Here is a 21,393-nt window from a genome sequence, read left to right as displayed (position 1 = left end):
CGCTTTGATAGAATAAAATACACTGGCATAATTGCAGATTGTTAATGCTGTAGACTGGACCATGAAGGTTCTCAAAAAGAATGCCATCACTTTATGGCATATAAGGTGTGGTTGCCTATCCATGAGTGTTCCTCTCTATCTGTCCATCACCCAGTGCTCACATTTGTTTTTAGTTATGTAAGGTGGAGGCATGCTATACATTACCAAGATAAATGCTTTGTGAGTGCAGTAAGGATGAGAGAGCGGATGAAGGGTAGTGAAATTATGATAATGCTAGGTATTCCATGCTCCATGTCATCCTGCTCTCCTCCGACTCATTAAAAGTCACATTCTATAGTGGTCAACGCTTGGTCCGGTGGAGGCAGACAGAGCACAACCATGTGTGAAGCAAATAAATTGGCCATAAATTCCTCGCTAAAAGCTTTCCTTTCTTTGAGATGCATTCAGTTACTAATGTTGGCAACAAAAATACTTGAACAACTGCACCATTGCAAGATATTTAAATAAGTGTTTAGTTGAGCTCAAAGTAAACTAGAAATCTTTTTATAAATTGGAAGTTCAGGTTTCAGCAATAATGGGTCCGATGGGTTTGCAGTACATCTAAGCCTTTGCTATTTTACTACCAAGGTAGGTACACAAAACTCTAAAGAGCAGCCACAGCTTTGTGCAATTCATGTAACTTTATCAACATTTCAGTAGAGCACTTTAGTGATTTGTAGGACACATTTACTTTTCTGGAGACTACACATTACAGCAGGATCAGTGCAGAAGATTCAGCTTGTTTTCATTAGAATTTTTATTTTGATGTTTACCTGTGAGAAGTCCCAGTACGGTTGGCACTTGACCCAGCAGCAGTTTGCGCAGCTCCTCCTTTCGTGCCACGCTCAAGTCTTCACGTGGGCATGCAAGCTCCTCTGATGTTGTCTTTAACATGATTAGGCCCAGCGGCATTGTAGAAGGAGATTGAATTAACTGGATGGGAGAGTCAGTAGGAGACTGGTCATGAGCGTACACAATTACTGTTTTGCCAGTAAATGTTACAAATCAAGCAATTTTATTGACTAATCTTGCCACACAGAGTTAACTATTCTGCTGCACCGCATCTCCAACTAAGTTTCAAACAAACAATTATAACAGAATTGGACATGGGTAAACCACTTCTTTTACTTTGGTGCAGGGGAGTCAATTGCATCCATTCACGAAGCTGCACATTGTTAGAACTCATTATACTTAACTCCATACTACTTAATACTTACCATATCTAGCCTCATATGCACAACAAAGGCTAAGATTTGCACGAACCTTAACTGTTTGGGTGTATAGCATCAGTTGTACACACTTGCATTGGGCATTTGTGAGCAATAGAATTGGTCGATCAGATGTCTTCTACCTACCCCAAACAACTGTCAACTCAGTAGGTAACCGGAGCATTAATCAATGAAGAAGGATCCAGGCTTCGAATTTTTGACTACTTGTCCACTAATGCTGCAGTGCATGTCTATAGTATCACTATTCAGGACCTAGGGCAAAATTGGAGTGGGCCAGGGAGTTCAGAGTTGCTCTTCTGATAGACCGATAACACTATACCCTATAACCTACTGATCAATAACAAAATAGAACTACTGTTGTAAATAACCAATCTGGCAAGCTATCATACTATCTCAAAAGTAGTTGCACACAATACATTTAAAAAGTTAAATCTGCATACTTTATTTTTGTTAAATGTGTTTTTTATGTAAAGACTAAGCACCTTTCTCAAAGTAAACGTGTTGAGATATTTTGTGCCACATCAATGTTTCTACACCCCCTGGAAGCACTAGAATGGGCGCTCATCATAAATAAACCAAAAAGTAGCCCAAATGAATATATAATTTTCTTCGAAGGCGAAACAGACTTAAATGGCACTTTGAATGATAGACTAAAAATAGACTTACTCTAGGAAAGGCCAACAGTTAAACCTTGATATAAACAATGTCTCTTCTACAGTAATTTGTCGGACTTCCTCTAGACAGCCAAGTGCTAGTGATCATTAAGCAGGGGACGCAGCAGGCAGGATGGCAGGGGAAGAGGCAGGTAGGGTAGTAGAGTACATAAGCCCAATGTACAGAAGACTATTTTCAAATACAAGACAACCAATCTCAAGATGTATACAAAGAGGACAGCAGGAGTAACCATGAACAAGCATTCTTTTAATTTCTACTTGAATAATGGACAGACAGGAGATTGGAACTTGGTGAAGAGATGGCATGTAGGCCTCAAGGACAGTTTCCCCATACACTGTTCCCAGCTCCTCCTTACCTGCAGGATGTTGGTGAAGAAGTCATGGTAAAACATGGGCCAATCCTGTCTACCAATATCCACGATGACCTTGCAGAGTTTGTTGCGGATGAAGTAGGGCAAAGACTTGTGGTGGGCCAAGAGGAGTTTGGGCAGGCAGTTCCTAATTTCCATCTTATCTGGAGAGGGTACCCCCAACCACATCTTATTGATCAGGTTCTTCAAAAGACAAAACAAAGGAAGAGTTGACAAGGTATGCCCAGCAGCAAATGCATGACACATTATTTGCAGTTTGTTTATGTTTTATTAAAAAGATCACAGATAAACTACACTGAAATAAAGTGTATAAAATATTAATGATTTACAATTTTACAACTTAAGGGAACGTGTTGTGCTCCTTAATGGGCCTATGGAATGTTTTTGCTTAATTGCAAAAGAAATATGCTAATCAGGTAACACACACTAAATCTGCTGGCTTATCACATGACAACAAAAAAGACAGGAAACCCGTTGTTGAGACGCACTATTCACTGGTCCAAAATGGAGCCTAACTAATTATCTACAAATACTTTTCAAATCAATTTGATATCTCTTTACAACAATCGTGCTTGCATGTGTACAAACTATACATTTACAAATTGTACGAAAATATTGACATGCATAAACATTAGACCACACTGAGACTTCGTTGTTTCCCTTTAATTCTTATGCTTCATCGTGAGTTCACTGAAGTTCAATAAGTCTTGCAATTCAGTTCATCATGTCCCATGCATGAATTCATGGTTTGAACAATACCCAATGCATTTCGGTTTCAAAAACCTTCATCAGGGGAATTTACTGCAAATAACAGAAAACAAGAAACACTCCTCTGTAATTCCAACTCAAAGTGCTTGATGCATGTAAAAGAAATAGGGATAGATAACGCCAATCCCGGCATGCATATAATCAAAATAGTTTATCATGCTCATGTTAAATGTAAATTGTAAGTGCAGACATGCTTGCTGCTGTGGATCCCTGTGTATACAATGTGCACTCGTAGTCTAAAGACAGTGTAGAAAAAGTGTAGAGAAAAGTGTAAAGGGTATCACCTCCGTGGCTGCCAAATATACCACATACCTGTTGCCAGATAACGTAACCTCACTCTACGAGTATGTAAAAACACCTGATATGCCCAAAATGGGCGGAACTTTATGGAAACACAAATAAAACCATTCATGACTAAATACGCCACTATGATCATTTGCTAACTCATGGTTACCTCTGTACCTCAAACCAAACGTACCTGTTTGTGTCCAAATCGTATCCTGAGGTTCGCTAAGTACCGCCAATGTCGACAGAAACGCTCTGGTAACGCTGTGTGTCAAAAATCTCTCCTCTATAATATGGAAAGATCAAAACGATAACCAGGGCGTTTCTGTCGACCTTGGCAGTACTTAGCGAACCTCAGGATACGATTTGGACACAAACAGGTACGTTTGGTTTGAGGTACAGAGGTAACCATGAGTTAGCAAATGACCATAGTGGCGTATTTAGTCATGAGTGGTTTTATTTGTGTTTCCTTACAGTTCCGCCCATTTTGAGCATATCAGGTCTTTTTACATACTCGTAGAGTGAGGTTACGTTATCTGGCAACAGGTATGTGGTATATTTGGCAGCCACGGAGGTGATACCCTTTACACTTTTCTCTACACTTTTTCTACACTGTCTTTAGACTACGAGTGCACATTGTATACACAGGGGTCCACAGCAGCAAGCATGTCTGCACTTACAATTTACATTTAACATGAGTATGATAAACTATTTTGATTATATGCATGCCGAGATTGGCGTTATCTATCCCTATTTCTTTTACATGCATCAAGCACTCTGAGTTGGAATTACAGAGGAGTGTTTCTTGTTTTCTGTTATTTGCAGTTAATTCCCCTGATGAAGGTTTTTGAAACCGAAATGCATTGGGTATTGTTCAAACCGTGAATTCATGCATGGGACATGATGAACTGAATTGCAAGACTTATTGAACTTCAGTGAACTCACGATGAAGCATAAGAATTAAAGGGAAACAACGAAGTCTCAGTGTGGTCTAATGTTTATGCATGTCAATATTTTCGTATAATTTGTAAATGTATAGTTTGTACACATGCAAGCACGATTGTTGTAAAGAGATATCAAATTGTATTGAAAAGTATTTGTAGATAATTAGTTAGGCTCCATTTTGGACCAGTGAATAGTGCGTCTCAACGACGGGTGTCCTGTCTTTTTTTGTTGACATATTCTGAACCTGGGAGGGGTCGACCAGGATTTGAAAGCACCTACATACAATTTAGTGAATAATTTTGATTAAGGGACAAAGCAGATATAAAGGGTGTGTAGGTTGTCGCATTTTTGGTAATTTTGTATTATCACATGACAAACCATACGTATTTTCTTTGTCAGATTTGGATTCTTTTGTCAGAACATTCTCAAGGTTCGGCTTTAAAAACAGTGATGAATAAAATTGATTTCCAAAATTGTTACTGAGACTAGATGACTTCGGCAAGCAAGACTGAGGCCTGTCTATAAGACGCTGTCGCTCAAGAAGCAAATAATTCTGATGCCCGAGAAGCAGACTCTCAGGCATAAGACTGGGCTCATCCATGAGAAACAGACCAAGAGGCTGAACCCAGAGAGGCATACCCAGAGCGGGAACTCAGGGAGGCAGCCCTAGGGAAGTAGACCCAGATGGAGAACCCAGGCCGGCTGAATCAGAGGCAGAACTTCATGGTCCAAAGATGGCCAACAGGTTGGTACATTAAAGACATGCATGGTCCAGCAGTCCACAAACTACAGAAATGTAAATGCTTATGTAACATGGTTATTGTGCTACCTGTGTCCTATTAATTAGACATTGTCATATTTTGTGTTTTTCCATCAATGAAACTAACAGTGGTGGAGTTGCTCCTTAACTTTTCTGACAGAAGAGCTCTAGGTTTTGCTGGGCTCCAGGTGCACACAATGTACACCACGCCAGCAGGTGAAGCTACATGGAGGGAAGCAGATGTTTCTTGTAACCCTGAATGGGAGGCTGTCTACACCCCCAGATATGTCCCAAATGTTGGTACAGAGTGCTATTTGAGTAGCATTCTACATGTTAGTTGTGTAAGTAGAAAACTGTGCAGGATGAAAGGTATTCAAATGAGGACACACGTTTCAGCACAAAGGAGTATCTTCCTTTCAAGTAGTTGTCAGTATTGCTTTCTATTAACGTGCCAACCTTTATTCTACTATCCTGGGGCTCTGTCCCTGACATCCTGTAATGACTAGTGTGCTCAGGAACATACATCAGCTTCCCTACCAGTCAGCCTCTGCGCCTCACACATTAGTGCCCTCCATGACCAGATTTCTGATGGAGTTTGGGAATAATTTCTAATGACGCATAGTTCCCAGGTTCCAAACCCTAGCTCAACTCTTGGTGTAAATCCAGAATGACTGATTCAGCTACTTTTGATTTCTACCATTAGTTTCAGAGGGAAACCCATGAGCCAAATACACAAATGACCCCTTGCTGAATTCGGAATTGTGTCTAGTTTTCAGAGATGTATAGCTTTCCAGTTTCATGTCACAGTTTCTACCACAAACTGCAATAGATTTAAGCCACAAAAAGTAGGTAAAATGGACTAGCACTTCAAAAAACCCAAACACTGTGGTCATTTTTCATTGATAGTTCTGCTTATTCCATACTGCTGAGAGATGATGCTCTTAGAACAATAACCCTTTTGTTGAAGCCATTTCTTTAGAAGAAAAACACTGCTGAATGTACAGCACTTTTGACCATTTTCTAAGGAAATAAACCCCAGATTTTGCTATACTTTGCCTATATTCTTGGGTTCCTCCAGGGGAATTCAGAAACCCTGGGTACCTTAGAATGTCCAAGAGGTGTAGTGGAAAAAGGGATGCAGGCTTTGTATGCATTTTGTGGAGTTAAAAAAGAACTATAAAGGCTTAATCGTGAAGTCACTTAACCTCAGAAAACCGTGATCACCAGTATGGCGGAAAAACCCTCAGCTGCTAACTGGTTTAGATGCCAGAGAACCCAGGTTTACAAACATTGCCATGGACAGAGTAGTTCGATTAGCTGGAGAGGGTTGATGAAAAGGTGGGCAGAAATGCAAGCTATTATCTAGAGAACAGAAGTATTACAGCTCAAAACCAAAACAGCACCAACACCATTTCATCTATAAATACAAATGCAGACTACAGCATTCAGAAAACCAATTATAAATTATAGTAAATTATTTCCTCCAAAAATGTATTTCATTTAAGGTCTTGTAAACCTGTAGCTAAAGTACAATCCAATCAACAAACCATCAGTGGACTATGGCATTTTTATGAATGAAAACTGAAGACAACAATCAACTCAAAGGTATCTGCCTAATTCACATGCCTTTATATCCACCAGCAAACATGAGCCTTTATATCCACTAGCAAACAAACTAACACATTAGAAAATAAGAAATACAGATTATTTATATTTATTTGTAGTATATATAAACAAGCATTTACAATGCAATGGTCTCGGCAATATTATAGGTAGAGCTATTGGAATTGCTCATTTTTTTATCTTTTTTGTATCCCTAAATAAATGGCATTGCCATTTGTATTGGCATTAGCTTTGTTTTTTGCATATGTGATACCTATTGCATTAGCAGAGAGAGTGAGGTAGTGAGAGAGAGAGAGAGCGAGTGAGGTATTGAAATAGAGAGCGAGTGAGGTATTGAAATAGAGAGAGAGTGATGTATTGAAATAGAGAGTGAGGTAGATAGAGAGTGAGGTAGTGAGATAGAGAGTGAGGTAGTAAAGAGTGAGGTAGTGAGGGAGAGGGATGTTGTGAGGTAGTGAGATATAAGCATAGAGTGATGTTGTGATGTAGTGAGATAGAGAAAGATAGTGAAAGAGTGAAAGTGAGTTAGTGAGATAGAAAGAGTGAGGTAGCGAGATAGAGAGTCATTGAGGTAGTGAGTTAGAGAAAGAGTGACGTTGTGAGGTTGTGAGCTAGAGTGAGGTAGTGAGAGAGTGAGGTAGTGAGAGAGTGAGGTAGTGGTGTTTTGAGAGAGAAGTTGTGAGATAGTGAGGTAGTGAGATAGAGTGGAGTAGAGAGTTATGTAGTGAGAGATAGGTAGATAGAGAGTGAGGTAGTGAGAGACAGAGAGAGTGAGGTAGTGAAAGTGAGGTAGAGGGATGTTCTGAGGTAGTGAGATAGAAACAGTGAGTGAGTTTGTGAGGTAGTGAGATAGAGAGAGAGTGAGGTAGTGAGAGAGAGTGAGGTAGATAGAGTGAGGTAGTGAGACAGAGAGAGTGAGGTAGTGAAAGAGTGAGTTAGTGATGGAGAGTGATTTTTGGTGGTTGTGAGATAGAAACAATGAGTGATGTTGTGACTTAGTGAGATAGAGAAGGATTGAGGTAGTGTAAGAGAGAGTGAAAGTGACTTAGTGAGATAGAAAGAGATGTTGTGACGTAGTGAGATAGAGAAGGATTGAGGTAGTGTAAGAGAGTGAAAGTGACTTAGTGAGATAGAAAGAGAGAGTTAGTGAGATAGAGAGTGACGTAGTGAGTTGGAGAGAGAGTGAACTTGTGAGCTAGTGAGATAGAGAGTGAGTCAGCGAGAGAGTGTTGTAGTTATTTTTTGAGTGACTTGTGTTATAGTTAGGTAGTGAGAGTGATATCGAAATAGAGTGATGTTATGGAGAGAGTTAGTGAGAGAGAGAGTGAGATAGTTTTATAGATATAATTTGAGTAGTGATGTAGTTATTTTTGTTTTGTGGGAGAGTGAAGTAGATATAGAGTGAGGTAGTGAGAGATAGAGAGAGTGAGGTAGTGAAAGAATGAGGTAGTGAGGGTGAGAGTTGTTGTGCTGTATTGAGATAGAAACAGAGCGATGTTGTGAAGTAGTGAGCTAGAGAGAGTGAGGTAGTGTATGAGAGAGTGAAAGTGAGTAAGTGTATTTGAGAGAGAGAGAGAGAGAGAGAGAGAGAGAGAGAGAGAGAGAGAGAGTGTGGTAGTGAGATAGAGAGAGAGTGAAGTAGTGAGTTAGAGAGAGAGTGAAGTTGTGGGGTAGTGAGAGAGTGATGTAGTGAACTTTAGAGAGTGTGTGTCGTGATATAGTGAGAGAGATAGTGAGATAGAAATGGAGTGAGGTAGTATATAGAGAGTGTGAGGTAGTGAGATAGAGAGTGAAGCAGTGAGTTAGAGAGAGAGAGAGAGAGAGTGAAGTTGTGCGGTAGTGAGAGAGTGTTGTAGTGAATTTTTGAGAGAGAGTGTCGTGATATAGTGAGGCAGTGAGAGTGAGATAGTAATAGATAGAGTGAGGTAGTGATGTAGAGAGAGTGAGGTAGTGAGATAGAGAGAGTGAAGTTGTGAAGTAGTGTGTTAGAGAGATAGTTACTGTGGTAGTGATATTGTGATGCTGTGAGAAAGAGAGAGTTGAGTAGTGAGGTAGAGGTTGAGGTAGAGAGAGAGTGAATGAGAGATAGTGTAGTAGTGTGTGAGGTAGTGAGAGAGATAGTGAGTTAGTGAAAGAGAGTGAGGTAGTCAGAGAGAGTGAGGTAGTGAGAGAGAGTTCGAAGGGACGGTATAGTGGAGCTGAGGAGAGAGTGAAGGGATGGTGCAGCGAGAGGCTGAGGAGAGTGCATCAGTGAAGGACGGTACCGTAAGAGGCTGAGGAGAGAGTGCAGCAGTGAGTGATGGTGCAGTGGAGGAGTGAGGGCTGCAGCCTGGATGGGGGCGGGGCTGAGCAGAGAGTGCAGCAATGAAGGGACGATGCCATCAATTTGAATATAACACAATGCAGCTGCGGGACAGTCTCAGCTTGGTGGTGCCTGCTGCAGGATAGGTCACACCACGTGAGTCCGGGCTGAACACGGCTGCCAGAGTTTAATTTGTGCCTTCAGCCTTTCATAACGCTTCCCCCGCTGGTACCCAGAGGAAGAGTTTTAAAAGTTTCACCAGGCCTAGTCAGCGCTGCCCAGCCCTGCAACCTGAGCAGTCAGCGTAATCCTTTCAGCAGTGTCTCAATTGAATTAGGAATTGTTGCCTGTGGTCCATTTGGATCTTCTTAAGGAGCCTTTCAAAGTTATTTAACTGCTCGTTAATAATTCCCTCCTAAGATTTGAGGGTCAGAAAGAACTGAGAGATCCTGACCATGCAGACCCACAAAACTGAAGCTAATTTCCAATATCATGTATTAGGCATACTTATTAAAAGATCTACCTGCAGAGAAATACCAGCTTTCAAAGAAAAAATAACCTTTTTATAGATTACCAAAGTGGATTGTGTCCTGGCCCAGCAGTGAAAAAGCATTGAGTCACACAGAATAATATTAACTACTGTTGACTCAAAGTAAGTTGTGTCGTTACAGCTATTTGATCTTTATTCTGTAGTTGACACAGTTCACATCACCCTATGCTTTTACTTACTCTTAACAACATGGGAGTTCTAAGAGCTGTCCTGAACCAAACTGACTTTCCTCTCTAGTGGCATACCACAAAATGATGGGGCTCCCGGCAGAACGTGACGAGTGGCTCCAGAGACTCCCACGTCACCACTCTTCGTATGCTTTTAATTGAATGGGAGTCCCCTGAAAGGGGGGGGGGGCTGCACCGCTGGGACTACAGAGGCCTTTATTACACCGCCGTTCTTCACTGATCGATAATTGATCTTTTTACTGCCACCCTTTTCCTTGGCACTGTTCTGACCTGTTCCCCCTAATGATTGGGGGTTAGCGCGGCTGATCCCCTAAGTCCCTAATGATAACTGTGACATTCTCAGAGAAAAGGGGGAATGCTCTCGTGAGTGCCCTCCGACCAGGTACATAATATACCTGAGAAAAGATGAGACCACCCCACACTCTATGAAGCTTCTGAAGGCGCTTCGGCACACTTTCACCTTCATACTATGCATTGTTTTAATACACACTACAGAAGGGATTCTAAAAGAGTCCTGGGCAAAACCACTAATGCATTTTGGAGATGTGCTCTCATAAACCCCACAAGTGTCCTCCAGCAAGTTACTGCCCGCACCTTCAAGGGTTCGAAGTGAAGTGGTACACTCGTCCCTTCCTGGGTGTGCCCAGAGCTGCTGCAACTCACTCACTCTAGTTCGGCGTGATCACTACATGTCTTGAGACTCGCTCGTTAAGTCTTGTGCAGCTAATGTACTCTTTGCCGCGAAAACATTACAAAACCTTGTGCCAGCCGTAAGAGCCCAATGAATAACCCCCACAACCCTCGGCTACTCTCGCCCTCTTCTTCCGCCACCTGCACTAGTACCGACTAAAGGGGTGCTTTCACAGCCCTCGCTCGCGCCCCCTGACGAGGTGTTCTTACACTACTCCACCCCTATAGAAGTACCGACTGGAGAGTTACACACACACACATATGCTCCCATTAATGCCCTCCGAAGAGATGGGACAGTGTCCACACAGAGACACACTGCCGGCGATGCCCACGGCTAAAAATGTGCTACACGTTTCAAAGCCAAACTGTAGCTTGCTGAAGTGGCTGCTTAAGATAACATTCGCACTCAATGGCCACAACACGCCAAACCTTGCGCATATATAAAATGCGGGCCAAATGCTGTCAATGGCAATTCCCAGGAACTCGAACCCTGCGAGCTCCGAACGATCAATAAAAACGGGCGACACAACCGCACTCAGTTGTAAAATGCGCACTTCCCCAGCCAAAATTCACTCTGCCCCCACACTTAGCTGAAATCGGTGTGAGCCTTCGACGGTGCTCGAATGCTCGTGACTCGCCGGTCGTAACCATGTTCCAGAGCCGATCCCCGCGTAGAAGCGCATCGCTGGTGGAAACCATCCCCTACGCCTAGAATGGAATCTGCAGTCACCGGTAGAAATATGGGACAAAAGGATGCGTGGGCGTCCAATACGCTGCTGGAACGACTGCCGATTCGATTTTCTCTCGCAAATGGAAAAACCTGCAAAGAAGAAAAAACAAAGTATACTTAAGGGCCTCCAACGGAGGCCTCCTTACTCGGCGCCGGCTGGGCAACAATGGCGGCCACAAAGCTTACGGCATTTTTTGGATTTGGGGGCGTGTTTTGCTGTGCTGAGTGACGGACGACGTCACTGTCTAAAGAACAGCAAAAATTACGCCCCCAAATCCGAAAAGGACGGGGCTACATCGGAGTGACGGATCTCTCCTCCAATGGCTGGCCTCCGTTTAGGAAGCCAGCCAATGGAGAAGAGACGGGGCAAGGAGGCGGGATCTACTGAGCTACTGAGAGACATTAATTCTCCGGACCGGAAGCTGCTTCGCAGCTTAATGGTCCCTCGACCTAAAAACATGGTGACCAGGCTGGTATCCTGGCCCTGAGCACAGATTACTCAAGGAGAGCTAGCAGAGAGATAGTATGTCCATCACAGGCATATAGTGTTTTGGAAATAACCAGGTGTTTAGGGCTTTCCTAAATTTCATCAAGTCTGTATGCGTTCTCAGAGTAGGTGGAAGCCTATTCCATGACTGAGCAGCTTTCACTGAGAAGGCTTGTCCACCTTGCCCAACCTTTCGGAACCTGTGCAGCTGAATAAGATTAGCCGAGGCAGATTGTAGCGGTCTCCTCTGAGCACGTCATTCAATCTGCGTTGCAGCGATACAGGACCCTTTTTCTGAAGGGTTTTAAACACAATACACATGGATTTGAAAATAATCCTCTGCTCCACAGGGAGTCAATGAAGTTCCCCAAGGGCATTGGATGCAGAGGATCTTCAAGGTCTATTTAGTACCAGTTTACCCGCAGCTATCTGGACTCTTTGCAATCTCTTAATCAGATAGTCAAGGGCACCAAGGAGACTAGCATTGCAGTACTCTAGGTTACGAAGTACAACGCTCTGTATAATTAAGGACTTGGCATGTGCACGTAGCACTGGAAATAGCTTTCGGAGACCAAGGAGTAATTCAAAGCAAACTCCAGCCACTTTAGTGACATGCTTCTTAAGGGAAAGATGTTAATCAAAGGTAACTCCGAGGTTACGTAGAGCTTCTGATGAGTGCAGCTCCATCTCTGTAAGTAGTGGCCAAAGTTTGGGGATAAAGTCATGGGAATATTATTCGCTGAGCAGCAGCGAAATTTTGTTTTATCCTCATTTATTTTAAGGGAGTTTGCGTTCATCCATTTTACAATGTCTACTAAACAATTCTGAAAGATCTTTACAGTATCCTGTTGATTGTTGTTGAGTGACATGATCAGCTGTGCATAATTTTCGTAGTTAATCAAAGTAATGTTGTGCAATTGTATTAGGGAGATTAGTGACTTCATATAGATATTGAACAGCACGGAGCTAAGTGCCGACTCTTGTGGCACTTTATGTTGAAATGAAATGAAATTAAATGAAATGAAAAGAAACTTGATTAAGCGCTCTGTGGCCAAGCGGCTTCCTGGCGCTGGGGGGGGGGGGGGGGGGGGAAATCGGATTCTACACTGCAACCAGAGGAACTAACCGGGGAAAGCCTGGAGAAAAAGAAAAGTTTTTAATGCTTTACGGAAGGAAGAGTAAGTAGGGATCGATCGGATGGATAATGGAAGACTATTCCAAAACTGGGGGGCCAAAACCGAGAAACGAGTGCCGCCGATTCGGGCTTTACAATAGCGGGGGACTTGAAGGAGTTGAGAAGATGAGCGAAGAGTGCGAGCAGGAATGTAGGGGGTGATCAGAGAAACAATAAAAAGAGGGGCTGAATGAGTGTAGGCTAAGAAGGCTAAGCATGCTAATTTGAAAGAAGAGCGAAAGCGTACAGGAAGCCAGTGAAGGGACTTGAGGACAGGCGTGATGTGAGAGAATTTGGGAAGATGAAAAATGAGCCGGGCGGCCTGATTTTGGATGGCCTGAAGCCGGCGCATTTCAAAGGCAGGGATACCGGAATAGAGGCCGTTCCCGTAATCAAGGCGGGAGGTGATGAGGGCCGTGATGATGGATTTGAGGGCGTCAGTGGAAAAGAAACGGGAGATTTTACGGATGAGACGGAGGGATAAAAAACAAGATGAAATTACGGAGCTAACTTGGGAATGCATGAGAGGTCATTGCTGACCTTGATGCCTAGAGTGCGAACAGAAGGGACTGGGAGAGGGGGGGTACCAAGAGAAAGGGGCCAGTAAGTTGGGGACCAGGGATTAGAGGGACCACCAGTGAGGACAAGCTCCGTCTTGTCGGGATTTAACTTAAGGTGGTTCGTGATCATCCAGTCCGAAATAAAGACTAAAGTAGAACTAAAAAAGGAAGAGGAGTCAGGAGTAGAAAGATCAAAGATGAGCTGGAGGTCGTCAGCGTAGTTATACACGGAGACCCCCAGCTCACGGAGAGAGAAGATAAGAGGGTAGATATAGAGATTAAAGAGAAGAGGGGAAAGGGAGGAACCTTGTTGGACGCATCTGAAGCCTGAACAGTAGGGGGGTAGTAGGCCACTGCCTGGTAGTGATCCTGCAACTGGGATTTCATCCACTCTAATATAGTATCAGCAACACACAGGAAAGCTAGTCTTGCTAGCAGGGTGTGGTGATTAACCGTATCTAAGGCTGCAGACAGGTCAAGCAAAATTAATATTGTATATTGGCCACTATCTACCCTCATATGGATCTCGTCCATGGCGCTCAATAGGGCTGTGTCTGTGCCGTGGCCAAGTCTAAATCCACATTTATCCTCCTCTAACAAGGAGTGTGACTAACTATGCAGATAAAATCCTGCTGACTTGACGTTCCAGTATTTTTGCGGGAAAAGGTAGGAGAGAAAGAGGCCTATAATTGCCTAGAACCGCTGGGTCTGCAGATGATTTTTTCAGCAGGGGCCTAACTATGGCCTTTTTCCACCTTCGAAGTACCAGCCTGGATTACAGGGACTGGTTACAAAGTTGTAACAGTGGCATTAGCTTGTACGCCCACTTTTTCTGTTCTCTGGGTGTGAGAGGGTCTAAAAGAGATGCAGACATCATAGCAATATTGCAGAAGCTTTCCTCAGAAATTGGATCAAAACAGTCAAATTGATGGTAACTATTCGTAGAAGAGTCCAGTCTGTCGCCATATTTAGAGGTAAAAGTCTCCAAGTCTTGTATATTAGACCTGGGGACAGGAAAGTCCTGTTTAGTCCCATTCCTGGGAATAATCGTTTCCAAGTCATAGGAATGCTTCAGTTGTGAGTTGGCTGATCTGCCTTTAGAGCAACTCCAATATCCTCTAAGATCATGCTAATCTTCTTTTCAAAGAAGACCACCAGATCATCACGGTTTCTGTGACGGTATTATATCTTGTTTCAAACACTAGGGATTAGACAGAGCACATAAATATACATTTTTAGTGCTTTCTATTTAATGAAAAGTATGAGAAGACTGGTTCAAGTTTCTTGCCTAACAAGGAAATTCAGTATAAGGGCATGAAATTTCGTTTTTACTAATATAGGGAATTTGTGAAGAACCACAATCTTATATTTTTAAGGGACAAGGGAGACCTAAGGGTATAAAGGGACCACGGATATACGTGTTTCTAAAGGAACAGCAGTTCCTTAAGCAAGAAATTTCACACATCAGTTATACATAAATATACAATTAAATCTACGTATGATACTCAAATGGAATACACATTTATATTTATTGAAGCGAGATAAAAACAATGCAGCAGGAAATCAAACAAAAGGAAGGTCACATAAAGCTTCCAAGCTCAGGCATATCAATGTGACAAATTTGAGAACATAATGGTTCAGTCACAAACTAAAAGTACCAACGCGAAACACCTTATGTGAAGTTGTACTTGAGAAACATCCTCTGTCTACCGATCTTTGGATCAGTGTTGTCCCCTCTAAATGGGTCCCCCTGAATTGCAGGGCTCCCATTGACTTTACAGTTTGATTATCCTTCTTCAGTTGTGGAAGGGTGTCATCCACTGTAAAATACACAAGATGATGGACGGAATGTTGCACATTGGCAAAACATTCACCCCCAGTCACAGATCAGGGTTTAATCCATCATTATTTTGCTCACCACGCCACCCCAGCTCAGACATGGCCATATGCAAATCAGTCTTGACCCTGTGCCTCATGGGAACAGTCCAGCCCGAACTGCCAAGCCATGTCTTCCCTGGACCGGAATCAAGGATCCTAGTACCGGTTTCTGGCTATCAGCCGTCATCAGCCAGGATAGCTAGACTCCAGTGGCGTAGTGAGCACGGGACCCACGTCTGGGCATACTCTTCCCACATAGGGCAAACAGCAAAACACACAAGATGATGGACGGAATGTTGCACATTGGCAAAACATCCATCCCCCCAGTCACAGATCTGGGTTTAATCCAGTGGTTCCCAAAGTGTGCGCCGCGGCACCCCGGTGCCAAAAGTACTTCAAATGATTGCTAGCCGCTCCGCATATCATTCGTTTTTTGAGCCCTAGCAAATGGGAAGTGCAAGGTGCTGGGGCAGCCACGAAATATCCCAAAGGTACTTCAATTGTTTGGCGGCAGCTGAACGGTGACATGAGCGATTTTGAGGGCCTATTCAGGCCAACGATGATGTTAACATGTAGGGGCAGATTTACAAGCCCCTTGCGCCACTTTTGTGTCACTTTTAACATGGGAAAAGTGACGCATTGTGGCGAAATGGGCTTGTAAATCTACCCCGTAGTGCTTAGTGTGGTATGCACTTCACTTTACCTGTACTTCACATCATCTCCAGGCTGAGTTAGAGCTTGGGGAATCCACGTAGTCCGCCCACTCACGCCCCGTTCCGCCGCGTCCAATCATGGGCGTTTGAGCGGAGGGTGAGGAGGAGCCCAGCACTTCCGGGTTCAGGGCTCACAGCTCAGCGCTCTAGCGACCCCCGCTCCCCCTATATATGTGTGTGGGACAGCGTCCGCGCAGCGGACGCGTGCAGCGGACGCGTGCAGCGGGCGCGCCGGAAGCGCGCCGAAGTCGAGCCAAAGTCCAGCCCGTCTGCGCCCGTCCGCGGCCGGACGGGGCGCGGGGCCGTAACCCCTGGCTCTTCTACACCCGCCACCATAAGGTATGGCAGACAGGAACTGTTAGACCTGCAGCCCCACACTCCCTTATGCTGCAACCACGCCATGAGCGCACTAGCAATGAAGAACTGTAGCGCATGTACATTTACGCCACTTAATAATGTGATATTTAACAATACGACAAATACAGTAAAAGCAGCCTTACTTAACTGTAGATCTATGCGGAAACACCGTATAGAAATATCTCATTTACTTGAAGATGATGATATTAAGATTCTGTTTCTCACGGAAACGTGGCTGGATGAATATTCAGATCCTGACATTATTCAGGCCCTACCACCTGGCTATTCCCTCTCGCGACTGGACAGAAAGGCTGGCAGAGGAGGTGGCATTGCTATCGCTACTAAAGCGCCTATGGAATGCACCCTCTCTCCTATTTCTGTCGACCATAGTGAAGCTGGCTCCTTCACCATAACCACAGGACCTAACCACTCTTTTTCTAGTATTCTTATATACCGTCCTCCTGGCAGGCTCTATGATTTCATTCCCACTCTTATGGAGTCCCTAACCCACCTTGCTCTTAGGAAAAATCGCTTATTAGTACTAGGTGATCTCAATGTTCATTTTGAGGACTCATCAGATAAAGAGGCGGCAGATATCATAGCTGAGCTACTCTCCATACAACTAGAGCTAAAAAACTCCGAACCCTCTCACCAACAAGGACATCTTTTAGACCCAGTATTTGGGAACTGGAAGGGAGTCCAAATCCGGCCTCACCAGCCAATACCCTGGTCTGATCACTTTGTCATCCCTATACTACTCCAAATGGATGGCAATGTGCATCACAAACAAAGCTCACAGCAATACACACGCAGGAAATGGAAAAACTTTTCCATAGACTCCTTCATAAAAATCCTCCAAGAGACTGGGCCCCCGAAAGGACTGGATTGTGAGACAGCATATGATCACCTGCAAGCATGTATCATAAAAGCCTTGGACATCACTGCCCCCAAACGCACTGTGACTTATGCCACGAGGAAAAATAAATCGGCCCCTTGGTTTAGTCAGGAGCTTCAAGGCGCCAAAACTGCTTGTAAAAAGCTTGAAAGAGAATGGCGTCAAAATTTCTGTCCTGAAATTAAAGCCCGGTACAAAGCAGCACAAAAAGAATATAATAAAAAGATACGAGTATCCAAAGCCTCTCACTACAATGACCGGATTCAGGAAGCTGAAAACTCCTCGAAAGAGCTTTTTCAGATATTTAAGGAAATATCAATCATTGACTCGAGCCCTACCTCCCATAACGATTCTGTGGAAACCTGCAATAAAATCGCGAATTATTTTTCTGGCAAAATCGCGAATATATATGCAAGTTTTCCTGGTAACAAAATGCCTGGTATTGATTTTGTAGAGAGTAATGATCACATAAGCACCCAATTCCATCTAGACGCTTTTTCTGTTCCCTCTGCCAATATACTAGTGTCTACTTGTAAGAGTATTAAATCCGGCTCCCCAAGTGATCCTGCGCCTCCTAAAATCCTAGCAGCCAGTCTGTCGGTTCTAGAGCCCCACCTCAGACACATACTGCAACTATCCTTTTCCAATGCCTGCCTACCTGCAGAATGGAAGAAAGCTATAGTGCTCCCCATCAAAAAGAAGCCCAACATAAGTCAGGATCTATTGGAGAATCTACGTCCCATCTCCCTGCTACCTTATGTGGCTAAACTAGCAGAGAAAATCGCCAATGCCCAACTTATGGCCCATCTTGAAGCTCAAAACGCTTTTCACACATCGCAGTCCGGCTTCAGATCTAGATTCTCCACTGAAACAGCTCTCCTGAGAGCTACCGAAACCCTGCGAGAGGGAGCCGATGAGGGCAAGACTATGGCCCTTATCATGCTAGACCTCAGCGCCGCGTTTGACACTGTAGCTCATTCCACCATGCTACAGTGTCTAAACCGGGCGGGTGTCACCAAAGAGGCTCTGGGATGGCTGAAAGTTTTTCTCACCAACAGAAGCTTCCAGGTCCAAAGGGGGATCTGCCTCTCAGATAGTATGACACTGGGACAGGGGGTACCTCAGGGCTCTGCCCTGAGTCCTACCCTGTTCAACCTGTACATGGCTCCTCTGGCAGAGGTTGTTCAATCGTTCGGCGTAGAGCTAGTCTCTTACGCCGACGATACTCAACTGTTGATCTCCCTATCTCAAGCTCCCTCCGCTGAGGCCGATAACTTCAAATCCTGCATGAGTTAACTTGCAACATGGATGAACGGAAATTGCCTCAAATTAAAGGGTACAAAAACGGAGGTACTGGTAATAGGAGGAAAAGAGACAATGTGGACAAAAGACTGGTGGCCCACCTGCTTAGGACCTCTACCTACTCCTAGTCAGGAAGCTAAGAACTTGGGTGTCTGGATAGACAACAAGCTCTCTTATGACAGCCATGTCAAAAAAACGGTAGGTAAGTGCTTTGGAGTCATGAAAACTCTCAACCGCACCCTGGACCTGCTCCCGCTGAATTCCAGGCGTACCATGACTCAGGCACTTATCACCTCCCGAATTGACTATGGCAATGTGCTGTTGTTGGGAACATCGGACAAAAACATCAGGAAGTTACAAGTCCTGCAAAATTCAGCTGCACGCCTTGTGCTAAGACTTCCTCGTAGGGCTCCTTCTAAACCCTCCCTGGCCTCCCTTCACTGGCTGCCTATTGGGCAGAGGATACTATTTAAAGCTCTCTTATTGTGCCATAGGATTATCCATCATAAAGCCCCCTCCTATATGTCCGACTTAGCCCTACCATACGAGCCGAATAGGTCCCTTCGCTCCAAGGGAATGGGGCTGCTCAAAACATCGCTCGTGAAAAAAGCTAGGATGGGTGGAAAGTCCTTCCGTACCCTTGCGGCCAGGAAATGGAACACCCTCCCTACTCCCATTAGGCTAGAAAATAATGAGGCCTCTTTCAGGAAACTGCTGAAGACACATCTGTTCACCCTCTAAACCGCCACCTTCCCGGGTTGGTTAAGATTCTCTCTCCACAGCGCGGGGACACGCCGGGAGGCGTCACCAGGCGCTTTAAAAGCCCCTTTAATAATAATTAAAAGCCCCTTTAATGCACAGAATTCAGACTGGTGGTTACAGCTTGTGCAAAATACAGAGACAACCGTGGAATATTGCAAGAACACTTCAGTTATTTAATAGCAGCTGTGCAGAGCAATGTGTTTTTTTGGGTCTGGGCTTTGAGCCGCCTATGGTGTTATGAACCCCAGTTTTGTAGCAGCTGCCTAAAGAAATATGACTCTTAACATTTAAATGGTATTCTCTGGGTTCAGGCTCGCGATGGCAGCCTGACGGCATGTTCGAACAAGGTCTCTGTCAAGCAAGTCTTTTCTTAGCTGTAGCAGTCAGCCTTGAAAGCCTTGTCACTGTAATTGCTGTGAGCGTTTTGAATGTGGATTGTGGAAGATTCTTTCCCCAGGGACAGGGTGCGGGGTCAGGGGCCTGGTGGAGAGCGTTGGGTGGGTGGGTGCAGGGTGAGGGGCCTGGTGGAGAGCGTTGGGTGGGTGCATGGTCAGGGGCCTGGTGGAGAGCGTTGGGTGGGTGGGTGCAAGGTGAGGGGCCTGGTGGAGAGCGTTGGATGGGTGCATGGTCAGGGGCCTAGTGGAGAGCGTTGGGTATGCAGGGTCAGGTCCTGATGGAGAGCATTGGGTGGGTGGGTGCAGGTTCAGGGGCCTGGTGGAGAGCATTGGGTGGGTGGGTGCAGGGTGAGGGGCCTGGTGAAGAGTGTTGGGTGGGTACAGGGTCAGGTCCTGGTGGAGAGCGTTGGGTGGGTGGGTGCAGGGTGAGAGGCCTGGTGGAGAGCGTTGGGTGGGTGGGTGCAGGTTCAGGGGCCTGGTGGAGAGCGTTGGGTGGGTGGGTGCAGGTTCAGGGGCCTGGTGGAGAGCGTTGGGTGGGTGGGTGCAGGGTGAGGGGCCTGGTGGAGAGCGTTGGGTGGGTGCATGGTCAGGGGCCTGGTGGAGAGCGTTGGGTGGGTGGGTGCAAGGTGAGGGGCCTGGTGGAGAGCGTTGGATGGGTGCATGGTCAGGGGCCTAGTGGAGAGCGTTGGGTATGCAGGGTCAGGTCCTGATGGAGAGCATTGGGTGGGTGGGTGCAGGTTCAGGGGCCTGGTGGAGAGCATTGGGTGGGTGGGTGCAGGGCGAGAGGCCTGGTGGAGAGCGTTGGGTGGGTACAGGGTCAGAGGCCTGGTGGAGAGCATTGGGTGGGTGGGTGCAGGTTCAGGGGCCTGGTGGAGAGCATTGGGTGGGTGCAGGGTGAGAGGCCTGGTGGAGAGCGTTGGGTGGGTACAGGGTCAGGTCCTGGTGAAGAGCATTGGGTGGGTGGGTGCAGGGTGAGAGGCCTGGTGGAGAGCGTTGGGTGGGTGCATGGTCAGGGGCCTGGTGGAGAGCGGTGGGTGGGTGGGTGCAAGGTGAGGGGCCTGGTGGAGAGCGTTGGATGGGTGCATGGTCAGGGGCCTAGTGGAGAGCGTTGGGTAGGCAGGGTCAGGTCCTGGTGGAGAGCATTGGGTGGGTGGGTGCAGGTTCAGGGGCCTGGTGGAGAGCATTGGGTGGGTGGGTGCAGGGTGAGAGGCCTGGTGGAGAGCTTTGGGTGGGTACAGGGTCAGGTCCTGGTGAAGAGCATTGGGTGGGTGGGTGCAGGGTGAGAGGCCTGGTGGAGAGCGTTGGGTGGGTGCATGGTCAGGGGCCTGGTGGAGAGCGGTGGGTGGGTGGTGCAAGGTGAGGGGCCTGGTGGAGAGCGTTGGATGGGTGCATGGTCAGGGGCCTAGTGGAGAGCGTTGGGTAGGCAGGGTCAGGTCCTGGTGGAGAGCATTGGGTGGGTGGGTGCAGGTTCAGGGGCCTGGTGGAGAGCATTGGGTGGGTGGGTGAAGGGTGAAGTGCCTGGTGGAGAGCGTTGGGTAGGTACAGGGTCAGGTCCTGGTGGAGAGCATTGGGTGGGTGGGTGCAGGGTCAGAGGCCTGATGGAGAGCGTTGGGTGGGTGGGTGCAGGGTGAGAGGCCTGGTGGAGAGCGTTGGGTGGGTGGGTGCAGGGTCAGGTCCTGGTGGAGAGCATTGGGTGGGTGGGTGCAGGGTCAGGTC

At 45.7% G+C, this 21,393-nt stretch overlaps 1 protein-coding gene across 1 annotated transcript in view; it reads right to left on the bottom strand.

Moving 5' to 3' along the window:
• Positions 1 to 21,393, bottom strand: part of XPO6 (exportin 6) — a 654,194-nt gene that overhangs the window by 505,216 nt on the left and 127,585 nt on the right. The window contains exons 4-5 of the mRNA XM_078663046.1: positions 2,299 to 2,496; positions 813 to 972 (exon numbers count right to left, since the gene is read on the bottom strand). Of these exons, the coding sequence (XP_078519172.1) occupies positions 813 to 972; positions 2,299 to 2,496 (358 nt within the window). The remainder of the gene's footprint in view (positions 1 to 812; positions 973 to 2,298; positions 2,497 to 21,393) is intronic.

Source organism: Lissotriton helveticus, chromosome 10, assembly GCF_964261635.1.
Source record: "Lissotriton helveticus chromosome 10, aLisHel1.1, whole genome shotgun sequence".
Lineage (NCBI taxonomy): Eukaryota > Metazoa > Chordata > Amphibia > Caudata > Salamandridae > Lissotriton > Lissotriton helveticus.
This window is presented reverse-complemented; position numbering and strand designations above follow the sequence as displayed.